This window comes from Hippocampus guttulatus, chromosome 17, assembly GCF_054856545.1.
Source record: "Hippocampus guttulatus isolate MCC_2025c chromosome 17, RoL_Hgut_1.0, whole genome shotgun sequence".
Classification (NCBI taxonomy): domain Eukaryota; kingdom Metazoa; phylum Chordata; class Actinopteri; order Syngnathiformes; family Syngnathidae; genus Hippocampus; species Hippocampus guttulatus.
Genome location: NC_141277.1, coordinates 3,853,791 through 3,869,484, shown reverse-complemented (window position 1 = coordinate 3,869,484; position 15,694 = coordinate 3,853,791). Strand labels below are relative to the sequence as shown.

General features: G+C 45.3%; 2 protein-coding genes and 1 long non-coding RNA gene across 5 annotated transcripts in view; 1 reads left to right on the top strand and 2 right to left on the bottom strand.

Moving 5' to 3' along the window:
• Positions 1 to 4,050: 4,050 nt before the first annotated feature.
• Positions 4,051 to 5,598, bottom strand: esm1 (endothelial cell-specific molecule 1). The gene is made up of 2 exons (XM_086135139.1): positions 4,982 to 5,598; positions 4,051 to 4,595 (listed from the first exon to the last, which is right to left on the bottom strand). Exons 1-2 carry the CDS (start codon positions 5,406 to 5,408, stop codon positions 4,366 to 4,368), a joined length of 657 nt encoding a protein of 218 aa, XP_085991265.1. The 5' UTR covers positions 5,409 to 5,598; the 3' UTR covers positions 4,051 to 4,365.
• Positions 5,599 to 6,087: 489 nt separating this feature from the next.
• On the bottom strand, positions 6,088 to 6,694 carry LOC147191545 (uncharacterized). The gene is made up of 2 exons (XR_015103461.1): positions 6,545 to 6,694; positions 6,088 to 6,341 (listed from the first exon to the last, which is right to left on the bottom strand). It is a non-coding gene; the product is annotated as an uncharacterized LOC147191545 (long non-coding RNA).
• The window catches only part of LOC147191544 (putative E3 ubiquitin-protein ligase HERC1), a 30,098-nt gene continuing 21,034 nt past the window's right edge, over positions 6,631 to 15,694 (top strand). For 2 of the 3 annotated variants that reach the window (XM_086134662.1, XM_086134661.1), the window contains exons 1-21: positions 6,631 to 6,777; positions 8,656 to 9,658; positions 9,991 to 10,086; positions 10,152 to 10,334; positions 10,451 to 10,663; positions 11,053 to 11,151; positions 11,226 to 11,322; positions 11,400 to 11,543; positions 11,619 to 11,746; positions 11,899 to 12,043; positions 12,120 to 12,291; positions 12,508 to 12,642; positions 12,995 to 13,160; positions 13,241 to 13,366; positions 13,456 to 13,686; positions 13,772 to 13,924; positions 14,116 to 14,248; positions 14,504 to 14,707; positions 14,812 to 15,006; positions 15,124 to 15,297; positions 15,523 to 15,637. In XM_086134662.1, coding sequence (XP_085990788.1) covers positions 8,687 to 9,658; positions 9,991 to 10,086; positions 10,152 to 10,334; positions 10,451 to 10,663; positions 11,053 to 11,151; positions 11,226 to 11,322; positions 11,400 to 11,543; positions 11,619 to 11,746; positions 11,899 to 12,043; positions 12,120 to 12,291; positions 12,508 to 12,642; positions 12,995 to 13,160; positions 13,241 to 13,366; positions 13,456 to 13,686; positions 13,772 to 13,924; positions 14,116 to 14,248; positions 14,504 to 14,707; positions 14,812 to 15,006; positions 15,124 to 15,297; positions 15,523 to 15,637 — 3,881 coding nt within the window. In that variant the 5' untranslated portion in view covers positions 6,631 to 6,777; positions 8,656 to 8,686. Of the gene's footprint in view, positions 6,778 to 8,655; positions 9,659 to 9,990; positions 10,087 to 10,151; positions 10,335 to 10,450; positions 10,664 to 11,052; positions 11,152 to 11,225; positions 11,323 to 11,399; positions 11,544 to 11,618; positions 11,747 to 11,898; positions 12,044 to 12,119; positions 12,292 to 12,507; positions 12,643 to 12,994; positions 13,161 to 13,240; positions 13,367 to 13,455; positions 13,687 to 13,771; positions 13,925 to 14,115; positions 14,249 to 14,503; positions 14,708 to 14,811; positions 15,007 to 15,123; positions 15,298 to 15,519; positions 15,638 to 15,694 lie in introns of all 3 variants that reach the window. The other variant, XM_086134660.1, reaches the window with a different exon arrangement.

Below are 15,694 nucleotides of genomic sequence, written 5' to 3'. Positions count from 1 at the left end.
ATATGTATAGATAGATAGATCATTTTAATTATTTTTGGAAAAAAATACAATGCATTTGCTTGCATTCAAAAATAAATAAATATATATAAAAAAAATTTAAAATAACTATTGGACCTGGGATCACAGATGAGGGTTCTCTGTGAATTATGCCTGATGAAAATGACCAAAAACATATACCTTCCGGTCGTCACGGAGATAGCGAATGACATTAGACTAGATGAATCTTCACAGATGGCGGATATGGGAATTGAAACAGTCTCTGTGGTTCTTCTGTTCTCATGGCCCTTCAAGTGCAAGGTTTGGACCCCCGGGTGACTTCTGTCGAGGGTTCTTCCTCTGTGGATGGGATTGGAATGCAGCAGACAGTATTTGCCACCTCCTCCAAGCGCACAAACATGAGGATTTGGACCCCAAATTTGGCCAATTCTAGCCTGAAAAAATAATCGCACATTAAATCGCAATCACAACACTGAAATTTCAATTCCATGATGAACAGGGGTTAGGATAGCGGATTTTCAATCGTGGTGTCATCGGTTAACACCCCCCCCCTTCCCCACAAATACCACCCCCCACCCGCACCCAGTGCCAGTGCACTGACTAATTCATCGGGCAATCAAGTATGTGCCGCTTATCAGATGCTAACGCTAACTCGTGCATCCTCAAAACTCAATGCAGCTCTGCTTACCTTTTGACTTTGACATGATTTCAGGGACATTGTATTTGTAGCCATGGGGCATGTCAATTTCTTTGCATTATAGCGGCTCCGTATGCTCGTTTTTCAGACAGAGTCGTTGTTGTGGTGGTTCGGCCTTCTCGCCCCGCGCCTAGCTTGTTGGTCAGGAACTCTAGAGACCCAACTGTTTGTTTACGAGTCATTAAAATAAAATTTTCCATCATCTGTACTCTTTGCCGTTTGGGGAGTTTCAACCTAAAATCATGACCTTTAAGGATGCTTGATAAAGATGCTACATTTCCCAAATGTCCTGCTCTGTCACTATGAATGAAAACACTGTTCCATTTTTAGGCCAACTAGTGACTACTGGAGCAGTGTCATGACCGCGGCTGTCCTTCCTGTTTACATATTTGCCAATAAAGAGTCTTCTTAATCTCTCAAGTGGTTTACGAGGTTTCATTTATTTGGAATGTGAAGTCCTCTTTAAATTTAGGGAGAATCAGGTGAATAGTCTTACCTTGAAATTGAATTTATCATAGTTCTTCTTCCGGTTTTGACTTTACATCCACTTCTATGAAATAATAATAAATAAATCTCATAAATGTCAGTAGAATAGTCAAATTAAACAAGTTTTTTAGGGGTATGTTTCTTCTTGGGATTGCAGTGAAAAGGAGTCCACAAGTACCGATTTCTCTCAGTGCAACATTGTCTCCCTGTGGCGTCATCTAACATGACACCTTTAGGTTTTTCAGCGTTTCAGAGAATGTTCTCAAGAGGATTCGCAGATATCCTGCTGCCTAACTATCGGCAAATTTGATTATGATTAATTGCATTTGCAGGTAGAAACTCGGACTAATTCAAATGAATTGTTCGTGTTTTTGATTAACCCCCGAAATAAATGAGAAAAACAGTTACCAGAGGTGCAATGATCCACTATGTCCAGCAGAGGGCAGTGTTGTTAGAGCTGTCACGCACGTTTTTGGAATGTGGGAGGAAACCGGAATACCTGGAGAAAACCCACGCACCCACGGTGAGAGCATGCAACCTCCACACAGGAAGGTTGGAGCCGGAATCGAACCCCGCACCTCTCCACTGTGAGGCAGGCGTGCTAACCAATCGTCCACTGTGCCACCTGATGTGACTTCCCTTGAAATGAAATTGTAATTGTATCTAATATCTAGCTTTAGGTGAATGTATCATTTTATTTTCTTTCATTTTACTTCCATGATTCAACCGTACACGATCTTGTCTCGTCCATTTCATTTTTGTATTTTGATGTACTTTCTTTTTTTTAAATTACAGTTTCAACCAATACTGTTCTTGTCTCCTCTGATTTTCTTTTTGTATTAATAGCCTACTTTGTGAAATTTTATCCAATTTTGTCTTCCCTCATTTTATTGGATTTCATTTTATTTCATCCTATTTTATTTAGTCTTGTCTAATTTGAACATATGAGTTTTTTTTATTTGATCTAATTTTGCGTAATTTCATACACTCTTACTAGCTTATCTCGTCGTCTTCATTTGATCTCATTTTAATTCTTCTCACTCATTCTCTTTCCTTTAATTTCATCTTTTACTACCTTGTCTCACCGCATGTTAACCTATCTTGTCACATCTTTATGTTATTTTTATTATATTTCTTACAATGTAACTTATGTTGCCATACACATAGTTTCATATTTATTTTCTTTCCCGGACAAATCAAAGGGACGAGGCCAAAGGGTCCACTAATGAGAACAAACGCATGTTCTCATGGTCGTGTTTGCTGCTGTGGTATAAACAGCCCGTGGAGGCGGGGCCGAACTGTAAATAGCAGGACATGTATTTGCAGTAAATCAGTGTTATTTACACCTTTTGTTTCAGCGTGGGCGGCGGTGTGACGTGCTCGGGGAGTCACATAAAGGGTATTTCTCACCAACGCTTTCCTGTTATTTTCCTTCCTTGTTAGGCTCCTTTTGTTTGTTTGGATGCGAGGCCTCGGACCGCCGCCTCTCAGGGGAATGGAGGGGAACGTTCCGAACGCTGAGCCACTGCTTCCGTGTACCTGCAAGCGTATTTGACACCATTTTTATGGAACTCTTTAAGGTCTTACAATTAACGCTGGTCAACGGCAAATTTTATTCAGAGATGGCTTTAGGTATCCCTGGAAATATTTTTTTCTCAAGCACATTAGGTTTTTGAGATATTTTCTTTTTTTGTTTGTTTGTTTTGGGGTTTTACCTTTCAATACACAGTTTATTGTGTTGTAATTTATAGGTATGGTGTTTCAAAATCAACGTTTTGCATACTCGCGCGACGGCACAGAGATTTGCATTTTCAAGAAATGTAAAGAAGTTGAACGAAAAGCCCAATTGCTTGCTTGATATCCAACTAGTTTAGTACAAATTTAGAGGTGTAAAGTGAGGTTCGATTCCCATATTGGATGTCTGTCAGACATGTAATGGAAAGGAAACAAGAAAGTTTTGCTGAATGTCACCTCGTGGATTTTTGAGAACTCTTGCCAGTATTCGCATTCCAACACACCTGGAACTTTTGTTGACCTATTTGATATGTCATCGAATGTACTGCTCATATTTGTACTGCACCCAGTAACGGACAGTTCCTCTTCTATGGTTATCATCATCCAAAACCCACTTTTGGAGTTAATACATTTGATGCTCACTAAGCTAAAAACTTGTGAATTGTTATTGTAGCCCAAATACCTCATTTGCTTGGTTGATGGGAGAACTCATTGAAATATGTCCTTTCGTGACTCCCACGGGCAGAGGACAAGACCTTTTTTTAGTGTGTGTGTGGGTGCGTCTGTGTGTGTGGGTGTGCGTGAGTGTGTGACAAAAATTCCTCGCTTTTTCGGAGTGTCACTTGCTCTTGAATTCCTGCCTGGCAGACACAACAACAACAGGAAGAAGGGCCATTTTCACAGGTGTCAGGAAGCGCAGGAAATAAACACACCGAATGCGGCGCAAACATTTTTGTGGACGTGTTTAAAGAGTCTGACGTGAGGCTTTAAAAACAAATGACCCTTGCGGGACCCCCGTGTCATTACCATTCCATCCGATTTCAAAATTCCAATGGTCACAAATACATTTCCTCCAAGTATAAAACATAAACCATTCAAGGACTGTTCCACTGAGTCTTTTCCAAGTTTCCAACGGTATCAAATGCCGCACTTAGATCAAAGAAGAATTTGAAACCTTTCCTGAATCCTTATTGAGACCTGAGATCATTCAGCAACAATTACAGGAAGGCAGAAATCAAACGCTCACATAATACAAATGTGTTTTCTTCTTGAATGAAATATTTCATTAAAAAAAAAAGTTTTTTGCTGCAACAGAAGATGCTTCCCGAAACAGGTTAACAAACAAATGCTCTTTGATCACTTTGTATTTAATTGTAAGACCATTCTTAACATGTATACATCTTTTACACAGTACAAATACAACATGGATGATTGATATATGTGGTACAGTGACACCATGAAAAATGATTTATTCTATTCTCTCACTTGAAGGCACACATTTGGAGCGTCAAGAGTAAAAAGGTGATATAATCAACCATATAAATAATATCCACATACAGTCAAGAAGATGACAATAAAATAAGGCCTGTGCGTTCCTTTATAAGTTAATGCTACATTTCCACTGACTCAGTGAGCGACTGAATGAATGTATGGATGATGGAATGCACTGGTCAGCGAGGGCTGAGCCGCTTGGAAGCGTCGGCTCTATTGACCGCCGGTTGATCGGAGTCTTGAACCTCTCCCGAACCCTCCTCTTCACCTTGAGGCTCCGTCTTGAGCTTGCCGGCCAATTTGGCGAAGAACCGGAGGGTGAGACAAGCGCCGGTCTCCCTGTCACACAGGCCACCTTTGCAGCTGCACGTTTTACGGCACTCCATGCCATAGGTGCCAAAGTGGCAGTCTGGGAGGAGACCAAACAAATAACATGCAAGTTTATTCATTTATGTGTTCATTGATTTTTTTTTAAACCACAAATAATCCATGTAGAAGCAGATGGACCACTTTATAAGGTTCACCTGCACTGAGTTGGGTCAAAAACTCTGCCTCGATGAATTGTACACCACTGCAAGCTACGTACAGTCTTGCGCGTGAGTGGAATTTTCATAAAATAACAGTAAAATATTTGGATAAATGGTACAAATAATGGATGGACGGGATGATTAAAAAGAATAGTCCATTGAAATATTAGAAAATGTATCCAATAAATCCTATAATATTGTACATAAAATTAGACCTATATTGATTTAATTAAATATACTAAGATAAAAATGTCAAGTGAAACGGTACCTTTGCACACGCCGTATTCATCCCCGTAGTCGTCCTCGTCCTTGTAGAACTCGCAGAAGAGGCCCGGCCCGCACTTGACGCCGTGCATGCCGGACACGGTGCGGTAACAGTGCTCCCCTCGGCCGGCAGCGCACACCCGGCAGCAACCGCAGTCGTCCAGCACGGTGCGCGCGCAGCCGAGCGTGGGGCCGCAGCGTCCCGCGTCGCACCTGTCCGGGCAGTTGACGGCGTACTTGACGCCGGAGCCCCACGCCTGGGCCGCGTGGGCGCTGTGGGCGAGCAACGAGGACAGCACCGTGAGCAGCAGCAGAGACATGGCTAGCGAAGAGGAGGAGGAAGAGGTGGCGGTGGGGATGCTGATGATGAGAGGCTGCGGTGGTGAAGGAGATCCTCTGCGAGGGACTCGAGCGAGTGAGGAGGCGAGCATCGGACGGAGAGCTTTTCACGGCATCCAAGAAGTTTGTTTTGCACTTCGCTCTCGTCAATTTCCTCATTCCGCTCCTTTTTTTAGAGATCCGGCGTGGAAGTGCATGCATGGGATTAGCGCCATGCAGGAACTGAAATCCACGTGACCTCATGCCACAAATGTTTTTGGAGGAGCCCAAGGAACCGCGCTGTCATCGGCCCTTCGTGCTACAGGTTGCTTTGGAACCAGAGGGTGCTGTTTCCCAGATCCAAAAGGGCAAAATTTGAGGATGTGCAACATTTCGAAAAGTGTAAAAAAAAAAAAAAGACAGCGAAACATGCTCAAGTATTTACAAACTAGACCCTAAAGGTTGCTCAAACGTTTTCATTTGATGCCGGCATACAGAAAATGGAAGGATGTAATGGGTGCTTTGAACATTTTTTTTAACATTAATTTATTCGACAAACTGAAATCAATCAATCAAACAATTCTATCTTGTTTCTAATCTATCGTTATTTTGGGGAAAATGATGCTGAATAGAAAGTGCACTTTCTTGTGGTCTCTCTTCTTTATAATTTATTCCAATTTATCAATGTTATATGATCAGATATATTGTTGCATTTGAATATTAACATGTGATTTTGTCATATTGTTTGTTGATTGAGTCAATAAAGTTTTTTAAACAAGTATCGACAAAACAAACAATTTCATCCTTTATTTAAACTTTTCAGTGACATCGGTTTTGATGATAAATAGAGATGACATTTTTTTTTGTCACGTTCAGTATGTATACTTTGTGTGTCATTTTTATTTGGTGGTGCCTGGAGAGTTTGCCGAATGTAAAATAATCATCACGATGGTGACGATGATGAAGACGATGATTATCGATGAAGATGAGGCGGAGTTCGACACAAGATGGCGGTAAGGTAGTCATCCGACGCCGGCCGTCTTCAGCTGATACAACCTCAGAAGAAGAAGAGGAGGAGCAGGAGGAGGAGGAGGAAAAGGAGGAGGGGGGGAGAAGAGTGGGCATAATATATTTGTGAAATTACGGGACAGGTACCGCCGACGAATCCCCGGCGGTTCTCCTGAGCTAGCGAACCTGTCAGCGGGGTCAAGCTACCAAAAGCGCCCGAAATATATGGAAGCTAACATACATGTCAGCGCTTGTTGTTCGCCATCGTCACACACCCGCCTGGACGTCACCGAGCAGCGGGGCTTGTTGTGCGGCCAGCTGTCATCCAGCCACCGAGCCGAGTGGTGCGGGGAGGGTCTTGTTTAGCTCGCCCTGACAGCCGCAGTGTAGTCAGCCCTGCCTCGCGCTAGCTCACTCGGTTGAACCGGTGGAGCTTGGATTGAGTCCTACACTGTTATCCATTGTGTTGCCGAGGTGAGTCGCCGCAATGTCACCGGTGTGTGTGTTCTTGTATCCTCCGGAAGGTGCTGGGTCATGTCTTGCTAATATACTGGACCATCGAGTCAGCTAATGTCATCAGCATGGATGCTCATTCACACGCATCTTTGCATGATGCTGCATAAAATCAGTCAATGGCACATGCTGCTCCATTTTTTTTATTGGCGTTGTCCTGGCAACACAGCCACCATCCACCCCACTCCTCTCACCCTCCTAGTCTCAACCCTCCTCATGGCTCACGTCCCAAGTAAGGGCATCCATCCTTATGCTTCATTCCATCAAACACACATAAGCATTTACAACTTCCAACTCGTGATAAAATGGCATCCAAATGTCATTGTCAGCGTCAACATAAAACACGACTGGTTAACCTGTATCGTTTGCCTGTATTGTGTTATGTACAGTGACTCTGTAGCAAGGCACGAGAAGCGAAGAAGAAGAAAAAAAAATCTCATTTTCCACACATCTCTAAAATTTGTATTGGTAACACCCTGAGGAGTGATAATTCAGTTACAGTAACAAATAGCCTGCGTCGTTATTATTTGCTTCGCTCTCAACCCTCTTTCATGGTCATGTTGCAGATTACTCTTGTTTTGGTTCTGAATGTGAAAATCTGCTTCTGCTTAGTACAGAGGAGGATCTACTCTAGTCATATACAAAGCCAAGCCACCCCAAGTTCCAGAATGTTGCTTTGTCATCTTTTTTTTCGATAAATACTTTATATCTAATAATTATGAAACAATATATAACTACTGCACATTACTTATACTGATGGATTAGTTTCAACGAGTTAGATGAATTAGAGATGAACAATGTCAAAGTGGCCCTTGCATCCTTTGATTTTTCTGTATGCGGCAAATATGGAAAATAAAGTTCAGGCCCCCCTGGGTTACCATGTTTGCTCCACAGATTTGAGGCTTGGGGTTCAAATCAAAATTTCCTGTTCTCCCAGTGCGTGCATGGGTTTTGTCTGCATAATCTGATTTCCGGTTGTTTGGCTCTATGCAGCATGTGATTGGCTGAGGACAAGTTCAGGAACTACCACACCTTTCACCCACAGTCATCTGAGAGAGGCTGCAGTTTACCCACAGTTCTTATGAGGATGAGAGCTATACTAAAATGATATCTGAATTATATTGGCCTAAATGATGCACTTGAGTAGTATTATTTTGTTGTAGAATTTGTTTGATATTTCATCTTGGTTTGCTGTGCACGATTTATGTCATGTTTAATTTGATAACATTTAGGTGAAGTCAAGTCAAAGATGTGTCTCCTTAAAGTAGTCACTTCAATATATTTGCTTCATTTCAAGTCCCGAGGGTTAGTAGCTGGTTTTGTTTTGCTTGTAGTGGCTGCCAGCTCACTGGAGCGTATCACTGTTAGTTATTTTTGTCCAGACTGGAAACCATATAGCCCTAGAAAGGCATGCAAACATGCTTGGAGTTCCCTCAGCCTTCTCTGCTCGTGTCACGTTTGAGTACCAGGTGGGGTTTTGGGTCCGTGAAGCCCACGACCCGAGACTTCTTTTTTGATCCTGGCTCATCAACAGATTATTTCCCTGGTTGGTTCACACATACCGAATCACAGTTGTCTTTTTTTTTCGAACCTATATAGCACCAATTATGTTTTTGCTACCCTGATCCCCCCCACTGCTTTGAATCCAAATACTTTAGTAGACATGCTCAGGAAAGGGTGAACTAGGTAGATAGCTTTGTAGGTTTGTACCACACTTTTCAGATACTTTTGAGATGCAAAATTCCACGACAGATCTTTGACCTTTTAATCTTGAGTTTACAGCTGCAGGCTGCACATCCATTCGCTGTTCAAGTTCACGTGTTTTTCCCCGTCATTCAGGTGCTCGTCAGGGTGAAGATAATGCTCAGACATGATGCCCTGTCAGACCCATGTGTTGCTCAAGTGGCAGGAACACCTCAACAGTTCCTGGGCGGCGGAGGACAGCCTGCAGACGGCCACCAGGCACGGGGCAGCCACCCTCTACAACAGGCTTCTCCGCAACAAGGAGGTGTTGAGTCTGGCCCAGCCCGTCCAGGAACTCGTTGGCCCTCGGCTGCCCGACTTTGAGTGCGAGTCGTGCGCCGCCGCGGAGAAGGAGGAGTATCTTTTGTCGCTGCTCCAAAGTCAACGATGGCTGGCTCGCCGCATGCTGACACAGACCCGCTACACGCAGGGTCCCCACCACAGGCTGGTGGCCCTGCAGAGGATCTTCTACGCTATTCACACCAAGTACCATGACAACTTCCGTGCCCATCTTTCCTCTCAGGCCACAGAGAGCGGTGCGGATTGCGGGCATCTTGAGCTGGCCTCCGAGCCGTGCCTGCCAGGGGGGTTGCCCAAGATCAAGTCGGGCACAGATGTTCTGATTGAGATGGGCGTAAGGACGGGTTTGAGCCTGCTCTTCTCACTGCTGCAGCAGAACTGGAGGTACGCAGCCTCCGTCCATCCCGAGTCAATGCTGTGCAACGACGTGCTGGCCACCGCCTCCTCCGTGCTGGCGTCACTGCCACCGCTTTCTCTGGCCAATGAGAGCAAGATCCCCTCAGTCGGGTTGGACTGCCTGGCACAAGTGGTCGACTTCCTAAAGAAGACGTCGGCAAGTAGTGGAAGCGGCGGCGCCGATGTGACAGGTCGGAGGCTGGCGTTGGAGCTGCTGCTCGGCCTGGCCATGCAGAGAGGCTCGCTCAAGTTTCTGCTGGAGTGGGTGGAGGTGGCTTTGGCGGCCTCCGTGTCCTCGCGCACCTCTGCGCCGTCTTCCTCCTCCACACTGAGCACACCGCAAGCAGGTGGTGTGGGATTCGACTTCATCCATCAAACTCTCCTTCAGATGAGACAATTTTCGGTAGGGTACAGTTTCACGTATCATGTCGTCTGCATTTTAAAATAAATTTACAAGAATATTTTTTGTATGTTCTAAAATATTCAAACAGGTTTTAGAGCAATATTAGAAGTAATAATGCTAAAATTAAATTGTGAAATTTGTCTTTAACAATCTAAAAAAAAATTTATTTGTGTGTGTTTCGTTTTTTTAGTGTATAAATATTAATAAAAATATTTATAAGAATTAGAATAGGTTTCTGACATTTGAGTCGAAAGCATTTTGAACAATACTATTAAATATTTTCATGACTGTAATGAACAAGGAGCCATTAACATCATCATTTTATCCTCCAGGGTTTCCGTGGAGACGCCATCAACATTCCAGTGCTCCAAAAGGACACGGACGGACTTTGCTGTCTGTCTCAGGCCGCCCTCTGTCTTTTCGAAGAGGTATAAGATTCAGTCTTTTTAAGCGAAAGTTTTTCAGGAGCTCACTCTCTCCCTGTCTTTTGCAGATCTGTAACCTGGCATCCTTCTGCCTGTGCTCCTGCAGCGCCGACTCAGACGCTCCCGGCTCCAGCAGCGAAGCCGTCGTGGTGTATGTGTGGGGCAGCAACAGCAGTCATCAGCTGGCAGAAGGAACGCTGGAGAAAATCTTGCTCCCCAAACCCACACAGGGCTTCAGCGACGCTCAAATGGTGTGTGTCTTGGAGCACAATAACAAAACATGTCTAAATCATCAGATGGCGAGAATACGTAGAACAAAGCAGTCTAAAGCTCTATGTGGTGGGCTGGCCGCATGCACTTCTTTCAGATCGAGGCGGGCCAGTACTGTACCTTTTCCGTGTCGGCTGATGGCGCCGTAAAGGCGTGCGGTAAAGGCAGCTATGGCCGCCTGGGCCTGGGTGACTCCAACAACCAGTCCATGCCCAAAAAACTGGTGCTGGAGCCTCATAGGAACATGAAGAAGGTATCCTCCTCCAAGGGATCAGACGGTCACACTTTGGCCATCACCATGGAGGGAGAGGTAAGAGAATGGATGGAATAATCTCTCATATTGAGATGAAAGAGCTTGGCCATTTTATATCTGTAATTACACTTACAATTACAAAAGCACATTATATACCGGTATGTAACAAATAATTTTTTTTGCAATACATTGCTATTTTTCTTCATTAAAAAATGGCCTTTTGGAGGGAGGGGTGGAACGGATTAATGGCATTTCAATTCATCTCATTGGAGAAGATTGATTTGGCATTCAAAAATTGAGTTACAAACTTCGTCATGGGATGATTTATAATTGCAAGTCAAGGTACCACTGCATGTGAATTTGTAATGTTCTCTCAGTAGAATTCGCTTCATCCCAGCTTCAGTTTCCCTCTATCAATCATCTGATTTTCAAAATACGTCTTTTAGGTGTTCAGCTGGGGTGATGGAGAATATGGGAAACTGGGTCACAGCAACAGTGCTACGCAGAAATACCCCAAAATCATCCAAGGACCGCTGTCAGGCAAAGTGAGAAAGTGTGCTTTTTGGATCAATGGGTCAAGGAGACATTTTGACATGCGATTTTGCCGTCTCTCTTCCAGGTTGTCGTGTGTGTGTCTGCTGGCTACAGGCACAGTGCTGCCGTAACCAATGACGGCGAGCTTTACACATGGGGCGAAGGGGACTTTGGGAGACTTGGTGCGAGACTTTATTTTTTTGCAACTCTCGTAGCGTGTTAGCAATCATCCGCTCTCTTTTCCGCTTATATCACGCAGGCCATAGTGACAGTCAGAGCCGTAACACGCCCACACTGGTGAAGGACATCAGCGGCGCGGGGCAGGTGGCGTGCGGCAGCTCGCACACCATCGCCGTGGCTCAGGACGGACGCACTGTGTGGTCCTTCGGAGGAGGCGACAACGGTATGCTCGTCACCATTACCGCATCTGGAGTCGTTGCTGTGGCGTTTGTGCCCTAACGTAGCTGCCGCCCTTTAGGTAAACTCGGCCACGGCGACACGAACCGAGTATATCGGCCAAAGATCATAGAAGGCCTGCACGGGTGCATCATCAGGAAAGTGTGCGCTGGCAGTCAGTCATCTCTGGCACTCACCTCTGCGGGACAGGTGAGAATCTGGTTTTGACATGGTTGAATCGGCGAGAGGAATGTTCTGATCTCTTGACAAAAACTAAAATGGCAGGTTGAAATCGAAGCTTTTACTGGTATTACGACTACAGCCAGATGCTAGAATGATCACCTCTATGTGATTCATCCAAGGTGTTCGCGTGGGGCTGCGGCTCGTGTCTAGGGTGCGGGTCATCCGAGACTACCTCCCTCAGACCCCGATTCATAGAGGAGCTGAGCATCACCAAGATCATCGACATCTCATGCGGGGACAGCCACTGCCTGGCACTGTCGCACGGTACGATAAAGACTGACCCGAGTTTTTTTTATTGCATTTCTCATCTAATGAGTGTGTGGTATTGCTTTGTATGCAGAGAACGAAGTTTATGCCTGGGGCAACAACACCATGGGCCAGTGTGGGCAAGGCCACACCTCCACGCCCATTACCAAACCCAAGAAAGTGCTTGGCCTGGAGGGGGTGTCCATTCAGCAGATCACGGCGGGAACTTCCCACAGCTTGGCTTGGACTGCGGTACCAACTGACAGGTAAGACTTTCTTAATTGGGGTATACACATGGAGACCTGCGAGCAAGACAGTCTTCTTTTCATTCTCTCAAAGTGATATTATACAATTGTGTTCCACTTCTGAGAGCGAAAGAGTGAAAATAGGCGCTCAGGATTATTTAAAAAAAATGTTTTAATAGGTTTTGGGGGAAATAATACAGGTATGTGTAACGTGGGTGGTTGTGTTTCTTTTGCCAGGCAACTAGTGGCATGGCACAGGCCTTTCTGTGTGGACCTGGAGGAGAGTACCTTTACTTACCTGCGCGGTTTCCTCGAAAGCTACTGCGATGGCATCGGGGACGACGCCCCTCCGGCGCCATTCTTATCCAAGCGGTATGGTAATGTAGGAATTGATTGGTAAAAATAGTGTCTATGGTTTGGAATTGAAGGAGTGCGGATGCGCTGTCAACATACAGTGGACCGACGAGGGTTATAGTAGTTCTGGAATTTTCATGAGGGTTAGGTTTTAGTTGTTTTTGAATTTTCACGACAACAACTTCCAGACAACCGTTTGAATGTCCTTCTGCCTAATACCGAAATAAATACATTTAAAATCTACGGCAAAGGCTCTTGTATTATTACTAATTGGCATAGTCAAAAACAAAGGACATTTTTGCGATTAGTTTTGCAAAAGTAAAAAGTTGTCACATAAGCAGCACACTCTGTACTGTATATGTTACCCCAGGGAGCATCATCAGTTCCTTTTGCTGTGCATGAAGCTGCTCTCCATCCATCTGTCGTTGGCTCATGCCGGGGGGACCGGTGCTATGGTGTTGGGGGCTCAGGGCAGGCCCCTGCGGAACCTACTCTTCAGACTCATAGACACCAAGATGCCTGACTCCATACAGCAGGTACCCTTGCTTGTCATGATGTCATCAAATGACCGCAGGGCGGACAGTCTCTGCATTTGTCTTTGTGTCTGTGAGTGCAGGCGGTCATGAACACGCTCTCCATCGGCGCCTCGCTGCTTCTGCCTCCGCTGAGGGAACGGACAGAGCTGCTCCTCTCCCTCCTACCTCAGGGTCCGCAGAGTCTAAATGTTCTCTCCAAAGGACAAGTAAGTGCAATTGTGCACTATATGGAAAAAAAAAAAATATTGGCACAAGTAGTACACGCACGTTAAGATTGTTTGTGTGGATTTCCTAGCGCCTGCAGTTGGACATGGTCCTCAGCAGCCTCCAAGACCAGAGTCACATGGCGTCCTTGCTAGGTTACAGCAATTTCGGGGACGTGGCGAACCTCGTGCCACCTCTGACGCCCACCCCATCTGCCCGACCGCCCTCCTCCTCCTCCTCCGCCTCATCTGAAGCATATGACCCTTCCCACTTAGCAGAGGTGCTTCTCAGAACCCTTCTGCTCAGTATTGGCTTTTACACGGTATGAACAAACACTGTTCCCCTTTGAAAGCAATGTGGCTTGTGGATTTCTGCGCCTCACTGCAGTGTTGTGCGTGTTCATATAGGAGCGAGCATTTGGGGAATTAGAGAAAAACAGTGATAAGCTGCTATCGAGTGATAGTCAACGAGAGTCTGAGCCTCCCTCGCACTTTCACCAGCTTCTCTCCGGACTTCACAAACACATGCTTGCCCATTGCTACATTCACTACAGCCCCGAGGTACTGTGGATGTTTTGTCTCTTCTCCCCTCTAATAGATGAACAAGAATCATCATCCCATGATTTCACAGTTGTTCCACAGAGGAAATTCTTACTCTTTTTACATATTCACTGTAAAATCACATTGTTCAACCCAACAGTTGGCTTGATGAATCAGCAACATTGACATCCGCTATTCTCACTTCCTTTCAGGACGACAGCAGTGTCAAATTACTTGGTGAGCATCTTCACTTGATGTTCTCATGCGCCGCGGAGACGCTGAGGAGATCAACGAAGCTGTTGAAGGACAGCTTCATCGACACGCAGATCATGAAGAAGCTGCACGGTAAGGACACGCCTGAAGTCATTTGGAGGAGATCCATCCATCCATCCATCATCTAAACCACATATCCTCATTTGGGTGTGTCGGGCATCTGAACCAAATGGAATATCCAATTTAATTTAAAGGGTGCATTGTGTGCTTTTTTTTGTCTTCATAAAGCTTTCTGATATTTTTGATTATATTCTATAAAGTGGCCTCTTGGTGGATCTCTCTTTTGGTCCATTCTTATTCCACCTTTCCCGCTTCTCTGTTGTCCAGTGGTGTTGTACAACTCCATGGCAGGCAGCCTGCTGTGTCAGGTCATGTACTCGCTTCTGCTGCTACCCCTCAGCACGGTCCAGCCTCTGCTTGGCCATTTGCTGGACTTGCTGGAGGACCTGGACATTTTCAACCAGTTGCTGCCGGAGACGAGCCTGCTTGAGCAACAGGAGCTGCAGGCAGAGGACTCGACACTCCCCTCAGGTCTGTGGTGTTTGCGCTTATGCACTGTCCAATTAAAAAAAAAAAAAAGAATTATCACCTATGCTGACTAGTGACATAATCACCTGGATAAAAAAAAAAAAAAGAACTTCAGGAGGAAGCGGAGGAGTGCAATTGGCTTTGGCTGTTGGATCTGGAGCGCTCTGTTGCACTAGCTGTTGGACGCTGCCTTGGCGGGATGATGCAAGGCCTGCCACCCTCCCCCCAGGAAAGAACCTCCGAGTTCTGGCTATCCAATGTGCTCCTCCGCAACGGCCTTGAGATGGACTATGAGGAGCTTGGTAAGATGAATATTCAATGCATCCCCTTTTCCTACTTACATAGTTGTCTTAGTAGCTCAAAAAGGATGGATCTTCTTACGGTAATTTTTATTCCATGAATGCAATATTGTCCTCCAGACTCGTGCATGGCATGGCTGACTGAGGCAGTGCTGTTGGGCGGAAGCGATTCAAGGCTGTCCGAGCTGAGCCTGAACCAGGAATCTCTGATGTTACTCGAGGTGGCGCTGGGATCCACCAGAGGACCCGCTGGGTGCCTACTGCAGAAGATGGAGGACTACACTCTTGGCAGAGGTACGTTGTTGTTTGATTGTCATTTTTACCTGACCTTGTGGCGATGATGCATTGGGGGGACACTTCCACAACGTCACACGTAATTCGAGGTATAACTAATTTCAACACCCTCGTTTTAATTCAAAACAGTTGTAGTCAATCACTTTCATGCCATCTAAGGGGTACCCTGGTATCTGTTTAAAAAAAAAAAAAAAAGCAAACTGGTCTTTGTTGCTGTGACAGCAGAGTGGGAGACTGGAGGATCTTCATGCGACAGTTTGCTGGAGGCCGTTTGTCGTTGCAGCTTGGCAGCACTTCTGAAGCACACAGGGATACCGGATAAAGCTTGCTGGCAGGCCAGGTCGGGAACACAATGTCTTCTGTATATTTGGTTATATAGATGTTTTATTGTATTTTA

What these genes read in the sequence shown, in the direction of transcription:
- esm1 (XM_086135139.1), bottom strand. Translation starts at nt 5,408, where the DNA reads ATGCTCGCCTCCTCACTCGCTCGAGTCCCTCGCAGAGGATCTCCTTCA. An exon ending in TGAATACGGCGTGTGCAAAG is followed by an intron (nt 4,596 to 4,981) that starts GTACCGTTTCAC and finishes GTCTCCTCCCAG; the next exon opens with ACTGCCACTTTGGCACCTAT.